At 43.6% G+C, this 11,402-nt stretch overlaps 2 protein-coding genes and 1 long non-coding RNA gene across 3 annotated transcripts in view; 1 reads left to right on the forward strand and 2 right to left on the reverse strand.

Moving 5' to 3' along the window:
• Positions 1 to 8,174, reverse strand: part of LOC118414488 (acyl-CoA synthetase short-chain family member 3, mitochondrial-like) — an 11,366-nt gene extending 3,192 nt beyond the window's left edge. The window contains exons 1-10 of the mRNA XM_035818556.1: positions 7,833 to 8,174; positions 7,121 to 7,250; positions 6,363 to 6,507; positions 5,618 to 5,806; positions 3,940 to 4,071; positions 3,207 to 3,347; positions 2,765 to 2,845; positions 2,041 to 2,136; positions 1,030 to 1,140; positions 655 to 695 (exon numbers count right to left, since the gene is read on the reverse strand). Of these exons, the coding sequence (XP_035674449.1) occupies positions 655 to 695; positions 1,030 to 1,140; positions 2,041 to 2,136; positions 2,765 to 2,845; positions 3,207 to 3,347; positions 3,940 to 4,071; positions 5,618 to 5,806; positions 6,363 to 6,507; positions 7,121 to 7,250; positions 7,833 to 8,061 (1,295 nt within the window). The 5' untranslated portion in view covers positions 8,062 to 8,174. The remainder of the gene's footprint in view (positions 1 to 654; positions 696 to 1,029; positions 1,141 to 2,040; positions 2,137 to 2,764; positions 2,846 to 3,206; positions 3,348 to 3,939; positions 4,072 to 5,617; positions 5,807 to 6,362; positions 6,508 to 7,120; positions 7,251 to 7,832) is intronic.
• The window catches only part of LOC118413013, a 711,153-nt gene that overhangs the window by 260,842 nt on the left and 438,909 nt on the right, over positions 1 to 11,402 (forward strand). The gene's annotated exons all lie outside the window — the stretch shown is intronic.
• LOC118414515 overlaps positions 1 to 11,402 on the reverse strand; it is a 660,232-nt gene that overhangs the window by 221,435 nt on the left and 427,395 nt on the right. The gene's annotated exons all lie outside the window — the stretch shown is intronic.

The raw sequence follows: 11,402 nt of genomic DNA on the forward strand, positions 1-11,402 counted from the left end.
CAGGCAGTCTAGATGCATTGGGTCAATGGCAGATTAAAAGTGGTCACAGGACCAACATTTCGATGACCGTCTGCCACCTTCCTCAGGGCAATTCTGACTGGTTCCTGTTACACTCTAGATTTTACTAGATTTTTTTTTATTTACCTAGAGGTCACCGCAAAACAAGGCTCGTGGAGCCACTCAGGCGTTTTGGGTTACATTACTGAATTGTGAAGAGAGATGTTTGTATACCCTTAATTTAAACAGTTTCAGGCTGTACCCTGTGGGGAAGCAAGTCCGTGGAAGCTTATTCCATAGCGATGTTGTTCTAGGAAAAAAGCTCTGAGCGTGGAACTTCCTCCTGTTAGGTTAGACATGCTAAGACGGGATACAAGACTAAAACCAGACAGCATGGGAGGAGTGGTGCTGGACAGGGACTTCTGGGCAGCCAGCCAGCCACAGTGGTTCAGGTGGCGGGGAGGGAGAGGCACAAAACATAAGTCATGTAACTTACTAAAGTCAAGTCTAGATTTTACTGCCAGCAGATGGCGTCCCAAACACGAACTATTTGTACATATACATAGATCTGGTAGATTATAGTACCAGTGGTTTGCAGAATGCAGTCCCTAACAAAGCAGTTATGTAGGTAGGTATGTACAGAAAAGTTACACTTACTGTGTGAGAGGGTACTGCTTGGCCAGCTCAGCATTCGGATCCTGAAACAAAGATTATTGAATGGGATAAACAATTAAACCTTATTTCACACACTGTCAGGGATTTTTCAAAGCCCAGGGTAACAAATTCTGACACGTAAAGTTCTGACTGACCAGAAATGCTACAAAATTGACCCATATAACTGTTATGTCCCCCTCAAAAAGCCTTAATTAAAACAACCCATTTGATAACAATAAAGACCACCTCGGTGTTGGTAATAGCTGAAAACCCGGTGACTAAGCTGAGGACTGGTACGTGGTTATGCACAGAAAAAAAACTCCTAAAAATCAATGTATCCCTTTATTTCCCTCCGAAGTTTGCACACATTGTACGTACCTCCTTGCGAATCGCCCGGATCGCTGTTGGTGCGGTGAACATCCCGGCGGTCCGGTGCTGACTCATGACGCGGAAGAACGCCCCCGCGTCCGGCGTGCCGACGGGCTTGCCCTGGCGATCACAGGAGGGAACAACGAAGGCTTAGCACAAGTATACAAACATAAGGGATGTCTCTGTAGCTCAACTGGTAGCAGCCTCACGATTGAGCTCCTGGTTCCAATAAGATGGCAACTGCAAAACCCCATATTCAAATTTAAATTTGTATTTTGTATTTTGGTTGAGGCTACAGCCATCTTTCTGATGGAACCTAAAATGGGGGTCCCTTGTCCAAGAGGTGCCTAGAGCACGTTTAAGGTCTTGAGGCTTAGCATCCCCTTCCTTTTATTTACTGTGCTACAGAAACAGAAAGGAAATTTGCTGCCCAATGTGCCAGTAGACACAACAAGGTGAACAATAACTTATAAGCAAAGATACCAAAAACTAGCTATAGCAATCCTTGCTTGAAGTATGATCACCTTTGCACTTCATGAAGCTTAAAACACACCAGCTACAGATATCATATCGTGTCATATGAAACAAGCTCAAAATGCGTAACATCACCTGTCTATAGCTCGTACCTAGGCTGCGATAATGCTCGACACAGGTTTTCCAGACCATCTGCATTTTTCTCTCGTGGGCTTCTACTTGTATTCCACTGGCTAAATTGCGCTGCTGTACCAGATCGATTCTGATGATTCTTACCTCGTACATGACAGTTGTGTTGCCATGCAACAGACAGAACCTTACCTCGTACATGACAGTTGTGTTGCCATGCAACAGACAGAACCTTACCTCGTACATGACAGTTGTGTTGCCATGCAACAGACAGAACCTTACCTCGTACATGACAGTTGTGTTGCCGTGCAACAGACAGAACCTTACCTCGTACATGACAGTGGTGTTGCCGTACAACAGACAGAACCTTACCTCGTATATGACAGTGGTGTTGCCGTGCAACAGACAGAACCTTACCTCGTACATGACAGTGGTGTTGCCGTGCAACAGCGGGGCGTAACAGATGTAGGAGTGACCTACGACCCAGCCCAGGTCAGACGCTGCCCACCACACCTGCAGAGCAAGAGCACACACTTGTTATGTTACCTTCAAAGAAGGGAACATAATTGTTTTTGCTTTGTTTCTTCTTCTTTTCCGCACAAATAAGGTCAACGACCTGGACCAGAAAAAAAAATGCTGGCAAAACCTCCTTTTTCCCTCAAGCTCTTCGGCAAAATTGAGTTTTGAGACAGCTCTGTCTGATAGGTCCACACTTTAGGCAGGCCCACACTGTGATGTCATTCTTTCCACTGACTACATCCAAACTTCCTTTTCTACCACCGACTCTTGTGCAAGTCAACATTGTGACACAGGGTTCAAAATTATAGTTCCAGAACATGAAAGACCATTTGAGGGGACAAACCCTAATGCCTGGATATATTGTCAAAGTGATGAGATTTTGGCCCCCTAGCAGCCATTTATGGTACTGCTGCAGCAGCAGGTGAATTTTTTAATCTCAATATGTTCCATTCACCAAACAGGAGTGGCACATAGCCTTTGTACTCAGGAAGAAGTGACATATGTTTAGTCTCCTAGCAGCTGATTCTGAACCTGCAGGGGCATTTTAGTGAACATTTTTGATATAGGATCACATGAGAAGGGCTGGAGGACTGTGATGACCCTGACCACCCCTCTCGCCTACCTCTTGTGGTTTGATCCCGTAGATGTTCCACATGCTCCAGTGCAGCATGACAGCATGACCCCCACTGGGACGTACCACTGCCTGGGAAAAGGGGAGTAAGGAAATCAAAACATGATACTTCAAGTTCAGCCACAATAGACATGAAACCTGAAATGCAGCTTGTTTTTTTTGGTAACTATATCTCTATATCATACTGTAATCATTTCACTGCTGACATCTGTCGGTTCAAAAACCTGTACACAACAAAGAAACAAAATCGCAAATGGTCTAATTCTGACATACCTCAACTACAAATATTCTGTATCAAATAGAGACATTGGCAGTCTGTATGTCTCTCTCTCATATTTTCATTCTAAACCCTGGAAGATTTGTCTTTGGCTAAAGGGCATCCTAAGAAACACAGGAAAAACACAATGAACACAATCTGCAGAGAAGTGTTGACCTTGGGCAGGCCTGTTGTTCCCGAGGTGTACAGCAGGTAGAGCGGGAACATGGCGTCCACGGGAACGCAGTCGTGAGGCCGCGCCAACGCCATCTCCTCCTCCCAGCAGCACCACTGGTCCGACGGGAGGGACACCGAGAACTGTGGTGGGAGACCAAATAGCTTTGTTACACTGAGCAATAACTGTGGCTGGAGACCAAATAGTTCCCAAACTGAGCAGGTTCACTGTTCACTTGTGCCCCCTGTCTTCTATATTTAGTACTACAGGTTAACAGAAGTTGATTTGGGACTTGAGCTTGAATGCAGAACAATGAAACAAATGAAATAGAGGGACATTACAGAAACACTGAGAAAGAACAAAAGGAACAGGAAAGAAATCTGAGAAAGGAAAAAGGAAGAAAAAAAGAAAGGAAGGAAGGAAGGAAGGAAGGAAGGAAGGAGGGAGGGAGGGAGGGAGGGAGGAAGGAAGGAAGGAAGGAAGGAAGGAAGGAAGGAAGGAAGGAGGAAGGAAGGAAGGAAGGAAGGAAGGAAGGAAGGAAGGAAGGAAGGTAGGAAGGTAGGAAGGAAGGAAGGAAGGAAAGAAGGAAGGAAGGAGGGAAGGTAGGAAGGTAGGAAGGAAGGAAGGAAGGAAGGAAGGAGGGAAGGTAGGAAGGTAGGAAGGAAGGAGGGAAGGTAGGAGGCAGGGAGGGAGGGAGGGAGGGAGGGAGGAAGGAAAGTGACAGCTGTTTCTCACCACAGGCCTGTTGTACAGGATGACTTTAGCCGGCTGGTGTCCGCTGAGCAGCAGCGCCTCCTGTACCATGGGCTGGTACTGCACGATGCGGGAGGGCTCCACTCCACAGGAGGCCGTCACTATCACCTTGGGCTGGGGCAGGTCAGAGGTCAATTCAGCATAAAATAGACATTACAGAATTAATAGATGCATGAAATGTTCTTTTCACACCTATCAAACATTGAACGCAAAAAGATCTTATTTCAATGTCTACAAATAATGTTCTATAGTGTCGACATGGTTAGCAATTAATATATCGTGGAGACAAACCAACACAATTAAAGCAGGGTTTCTGTTTGAGTCTCTTGATGTACTTTGTTGAACAATAATTGTTATTCTGTTTTGTGTTGTCTCTGTCATCGGGGCTAAGCCCTTTGTACCAGCCACCATGCTATGTAGTTGGGCAGCCCTGGAGGTACGTGCTGATAACCTATAGATAAATGAAAACAGCCATTGGGGAAGAATAGCTGACAACATTGTTAAGCTAAATGTGGATCCAAATAAAGTCAAAGTCAAAGCCATTGGGGAACATCACATTGTGCCATATTGCCAAATTTATCATCGCTGACTTCTACAAGGGAGTACACTTACACTGTTAATGTGTAGGACACGGAGAATTTTAAAACTCTACCACAGGAGACAAAAGACATTCACCAAGCACACAGACAGCTACATGTAGTTCATGTATGCCTCCTGTCTTATAGTGTCAGTACTGCAGGTTAAACACAAGCAGTACTACTTACTATAAGTAAATTCTGTCTGTAGTGATTGTGGCAGGGCTCTAGCCAGCTCGAAATTTTTTTCCGTCGGCCAATTCCCGTTGTCGCGAAAACCGCGAAAATTTAGATAGAAAGACGGAAATGAGACCTTAAAAAACGAGTTTTTAATGAGATTATATTATGCGAAAGGGCGCCGACACACATTGTCAACAATCATAACAATAGCAAGACAAACAGTGTGTGGCTTTTACGGCCCCCAAGCCTTTTGTCCGTCAAGGTTTAAAAAATTTTCTGTCACATGCAGCAAATTTCCGTCAATTGACGGAAAAACGGACGCTGGCTGGAGCCCTGGATTGTGGACTCAAGAATCTGGAGAAAAATGCATACAGCAGACAAACCTGGCAAACCTGGTCACTATAGACAGGCTTCTTGATGCTTGGGTCAATGGCGGAAATAATCTAAGCAACCAACTTACAGTTACAGGACAGGGTGGACCGCAAGACTTAGTGTAGTTTTAAATGGCTTTTAAACATGCATGAAATAAACTAAAAGTTTAAAACTACATTGATCTTGATCAATAGGGGTAGGGAATCTCCCGAGCAGCCCTCGTAACCCCTGCTTCGCCTATTGGGTCAGTTAGTCCTCACTCATAGTGAGCAATTGGGCTGGTCTCAATCATGATGTTTCTGACCTAGGGCGAAGAGATGCTGTTACAGTTCCAATCATGTAACCCGTTACCTTGGATGGCCTTCAGGCCTTGTTATGTGGTGATCATTGAGTAAAAAAAAAAAAAAGTTCATCATCATGACTTTCATGTATGTCTTATGTGATGATTATGTAAAACTTTAACCCTGTGTGTATGTACATGTCTTTCAGTGTGCGTTAGTATTCTGAACCCTGAACCCCCCTACACCTCTCACCTTGGCATGGCCCACCCTGGTGGCGAGTTCCTTCCCTCCGAACCCCCCGAACACCAGCGAGTGGATCGCTCCGAGCCTGGCCGAGGCCAACATGGCCACCATGGCGTGGGGCGTCATCGGCATGTAGATTAGCACGCGGTCTCCCTTCTGTACGCCATGTTTACTTAGCACTCCGGCAAACCTGGATACCTGTACAACACACAGAACACACATGTAACACACATGTAACACACATGTAACACACATGTAACACACATGTAACACACATGTAACACACATGTAGATTAGCACGCGGTCTCCCTTCTGTACACCATGGTTACTCAGGACTCCTGCAAACCTGGATACCTGTACAACACACATGTAACACACATGTAACACACATGAAACACACATGTAACACACATGTAGATCAGCACACGTTCCCCCTTCTGTATGCCATGTTTACTCGGGACTCCGGCAAACCTGGATACCTGTACAACACACAGAACACACATGTAACACACATGTAACACACATGCAACACACATGTAACACACAGAACACACATGTAACACACATGTAACACACAGAACACACATGCAACACACATGCAACACACATGTAACACACATATAGATCAGCACGCGGTCTCCCTTCTGTATGCCATGTTTTACTCAAGACTCCGGCAAACCTGGATACCTGTACAACACACAGAAACACATTATCATATAGCCAGGCGCCGTGGACCAATCAGATTAGGCCTTACCTGATCCTGAAACTCCCTGTAGGACATGTGCTGGATGGTGTTGGTTACTGGGCTGTCGTAGATGATGGCGGTGTGATCGCCGAACCCGGCGTCTACGTGCCTGTCCACAGCATTGTAACACACGTTCAGCTCCCCTCCCGGGAACCTGGGGCAAGATAGAACAATTCATGTACAGCGGGATGCAGGTTGCTATTGTTTGTATCGAATTACAGGATGATTGCTTCAACTCATATTAAAGCTACAATCAGGAGCCAAAATATACAAATTTTCAGCAAAAAGAATGGGCAAATTTTCCTGAGCAAAAACTGAGATGCTTCTAGAGTAGTCATATTCAGTTCCTAACCAGGCTAAACCTGACACACACACGTGACCTTGGTGTTTATTTTGTTTCTTTATTTTTAAAGAGATATATCCATCAGAAGTAAAATCTATTTTTCCTGGCGTCCATGATGTATCACTTTCAAAAGCAGCACAAATGTCTATTTCTGTTGTTGTAGTAATTTTGTCCCTTACCATTTTCGGTGGACGGGGTCTGTAGTGTCCAGTACTCTGAGTGTCCCAGTAATTTTGTCCTTTACCATTTAGGGTGGACGGGGTCTGTAGTGTCCAGTACTCTGTCCCAGTAATTTTGCTCCTTACCATTTAGGGTGGACGGGGTCTGTAGTGTCCAGTACTCTGTCCCAGTAATTTTGTCCCTTACCATTTAGGGTGGACGGGGTCTGTAGTGTCCTGAGTGTCCCAGTAATTTTGTCCCTTACCATTTTGGGTGGACGGGGTCTGTAGCATCCAGTACTCTGTCCCATCGCCGGGTCCACACAATGTTCTCCGCCTGCTCCCCCCAGAAATCTTCTGGATGGTCCCTGGCCCTTCGGAATGCCTCATCATAACCTGCATCTCACAGAGTTCAGTAGACTTTAGACTCAGTAGACTGTGTGATTTTACCTTTACCGATAAGGTTGTTTTGGTAGCTTGTTGTTTAGCAGCATAACTTAATTGGATCAGCCAAGAATTTGACGGATTGTAATGAAATCTGGCCTGTGGTTAGGGATTGTCCTTTTGAGGAAATACATGTACAGGGATTGTGCAATCTTGCCTTATCCAAGAAATGATTGTATATGATGGTTGCAGAATCCCACGTATTGGATGTGAGTGACGTATGCATGTCAATCATCAGGTTCCATGTCCTGCGACACTCCCAGGTGGACATTTTGAACACCTGGAGCCCTTCGCAGGTACTGCAGCAGAATAGCTGGATTGTCTATCTCTTACTCTCTAGGTACTGAGTAAGCTTTGGTGGAGACTTAAGGGCGGGAAATGGCTCTTAGTCTTATGCTCAGAAAAAGTCTTAGGAATCAAAACAAATACTCATCAAAACAACTATGACGTGTGCTCACTACGATTGTCAGCATATTTATTTACAATTCTTACACACGTTTATTTTGTGCGTTTCCCTAAGACGTGTTGCCTCACCTGAAGGTGTCTGCTGCACACCTGGGTGCGATCTTGAGGTGAACCCTCGGGCCTGACAGGTAAACAAACCAACTCCGGCCGCCCGGGAAAACCTGTCAGGACAGCCGCCATGTTGGACGCGCGCCGCAGACGACACTCTGCGCGGTTTAGTCCCCTGTAACACATGCTTCACCTGCGCGTGCCGGCAGAACTGGATCCGGAACTGGTGACAAGACAACCTCCAAGCCATTCCTGACGGAAAACTCCTCTAAAGAAGATCCACGGCTACGAAACAGACATGCGAAAGAAAATATACACCAGATGCTGCTGCGGACCGCCCCTCTTACCTCAGGTGGTTCAAAAGTTCACGGGATGTTCCACATTTCTGGGGGGGTTCACCAAACTTAGTAATGTCAATGTTTCTTAAAAATTTAAGTATTTTCTAAAATATTTTCCATTTGAACGGAATTTTATAAGATTAACTTACATACATTCAAAGTTAAAAGAACAAAGAAGTGATAACGCTGTTGCTTAAAAACCCTGTGTGCCAACCTGTACAGATTTTTCGTTTGGAATATTCCAATCCTTGATTGACCTATCAGTGAACTTTAGCGTACTTTCATGACCTTTGTCCTTACTTTGTAAAGTTTGTATGTGCCTGGAAATGCTGGTGTCCACTACTTTCTGTGAGTCTTAGAGTCTAACTCATTTGAGAACTTGACAAATCAAATCGAGAGAATGCCTGTAACATTAATCTCGTTCTAAGCCTTGCTAACGTTATAACTAACTTGAGTTTGCAATGCTTTAGTGAAGAACCATGGAACCAGTCTATTAGTATTACAGACAAACAGAGGCAGCTGTATCAATTGGGCTTTTCACTTGGCCACATTAAACACTAGTTAAGCCCCATCCATACTAGCCTGGGCCCCAGGCATTTCACTAAGGCATCTTTGTTGAAGTAACACCATATCGAAATCACACGCACACACGTTGTTGTTTGAAAGTAATGTTTTATTGTCATCAATACTTAAAAACAACAAAACTACTTCAATACAAAATTAGGTGGGTGGGTTGGTTCAAACTTAATCATGCTAAAAATGGGAGAATAACGTTAACGTCCATACGTTGAGATTTGATTATTCAAGCCATAAAAATTCAGGTGCTCACTTACTGGTATCTTTCCTTGTTACCTTGGCCAAGAAGGTAAGATGGATTGTCTTTATATTTGGTATGTGGGAAATCTTGATAATACCTCAATATGATATGATTCAGGGCCCCCTATCAGCTTGGTACGGTACTGCAGCAGAATTTATGCCTTTGACATCTCATGTTCTTTCCTGATTGGAGAGTGGTAGATAGGTCTTGAAACACGCAATGCAATGCACCACAACTGAATGACGGAAGTGCCACGATTTGTCAGCGCCCCCTGGTACCATAAAAGGTACTGCAGGGGGGGATAAACTACCAAATCTCAGGACATGATTTAATCATCATCATAAGGAAATTGCTTTTAAGTTGAAAAGTCAATAAGTTAGTAAGTGAACACTCAAATTTGTATGGCAAAATATGCATCATCAATAATGCAACTCTATGATCAGGTAAAAACTATGGTTAAGTATAAACACATAGCAAAATATGATATAGTACATCTATATTGCTTATCTCTACTGTCTGCTGTCACTACAATCACTTCTCATCATAATCAGGGCAAAACAAGTTCAGTCCATCGCTTCAGGAGGAAGAACGACAACTTCTTTTCCGTTAACTCTGCATAGTTTTATCTTGTCACAGGAACAGCAATATTTTCTCTGTTTAAATTCACGTGTGGCGTTGTATGTTTTGGTTTGTTTTTCTCTGAGGTCCACATTTGACAGGTTTTTAATCAGCAATGCACAAAACACTTTCTGTTCGTTTTCACAAAATTCTTAAATTTGTTCTGAAGTGGAATACAAAGATTTTCCATGTCATGGAAGTCAAAATTTGTCCTGGGAAAACATTTTGGCCAAATATCAGGCAATGGAGGAAGATTTAAGTGGAGCCATTCTATTCATTTCACTTTTTCCACTGCCTTTAGGGGGGGTGGGGGGTTGGGGGGGGCTGGCGGGCGGCCTGCAGTCTATCAGTAGCCTGGTATCCAGCCGTAATATAGCTCTCGGGAGCTATATTACGGCTGGATACCAGGCTAGAGTCTATCAGGCAGGACAGGGACCATCTTAACCTAAAGCCAGCTAAGGTCGATGTTTGGCACCACGTTTGTGTTGGTTATCGGGGTAGGCTGCAGGGAGGAGGTTAACGTACATGTCAACATCTGGAACATACGTGACATGGAAGAAATCAGGACAGGGAAATAATGACTCAATGCAGATGTGGAACAACAAACTGAATTTGCCGTGCCCTTAGTAAGAAAATGTCTTAAGAACTCAGACCTGCTCTACACAGGTATGTCTACACCCTATCATCTTGGGTCTTGGACTCTTGATGCGTAAAGGAACCTTGGAGATCAGAAGAAATAAAAATGGAGAAAATGCCCTGAGAGGAGAGAATGTTACAAAATATATGATCACCACAAAATGTTGTGTACAAAATCGTCGGATGACTTTTTTTCAAGTCAGTCCAAGAACCAAGTGATGGTATTTATAGTGCCTGAACAATATACAACAGACAATATGGCTTCTACATCCTGCAGTCCCCCCCCTTCAAAGTGTGACAGTCCCAAATCCTATAATCTAAATGTAAATGGACCAAACCATTGTTGGTGCAAGGTGGTAATGACCAATCATTTTCATGGATCCTGACACGTGTATTCTCAATGCTGATTCGTCCCTAGCAGCTCTGTGCTGAGGATTTCTTTGTGCTCATTAGTTGGATCAAATCCACTGACAGTGATTCTGGTTAGTCAATTCAAATTCAAATCCACCTGTCCCTAAATCTGATTGGTCAGTTTTGTTCCCCTCTGTTCTGATTGGCCAGATGTTGACCTTGATCAACAACATAGCTGGTAATTCCAAATTTGGACATTGACCTTGAGGTCAAGTCCATGCACTGAACTTCAAACTCTCAATTGAACTTCAAGTAGAGGGAAATACAAGGAAAACAAACTCATTACTCTATATACTAAAATCACTACAGTTATTTATACATGTAATGTTACAAACTTACATATCAAAACTTACAAATACAGAATTTAGCTTGCAAAATGTAGGGTGGGCATATACTGCACCCCTCAAGCACCATGGAGAATGGATCAGTCCATCTTGGGCCATGCCACATGAACATATAGAAGGGGGTGTACATGATGATGGCCATAAAAATACAGAAATATTTTATAATGAAACAATAATTTGCATGTCAAATATAAAAAAAAGTGATGTAAAAAATTTATAAACCCCTAAGTATTTTAATGAAGCTACATTGCTGTTTTCAGTACAATTTTTTTTGTTTTTAACATTTTGTCCAACTTGATTCTACAAGTATCTGCAACAATAGCACTCCTGTTACAACACCATGATTCTTGGCACTGTTTACCCCTGTTTTACAGTGGTTAAGTCCCCAAGCCAATTAAATCTCTTTTACAATGGATCAGTCCATTAA

Source organism: Branchiostoma floridae, chromosome 4 (genome assembly GCF_000003815.2).
Source record: "Branchiostoma floridae strain S238N-H82 chromosome 4, Bfl_VNyyK, whole genome shotgun sequence".
Classification (NCBI taxonomy): domain Eukaryota; kingdom Metazoa; phylum Chordata; class Leptocardii; order Amphioxiformes; family Branchiostomatidae; genus Branchiostoma; species Branchiostoma floridae.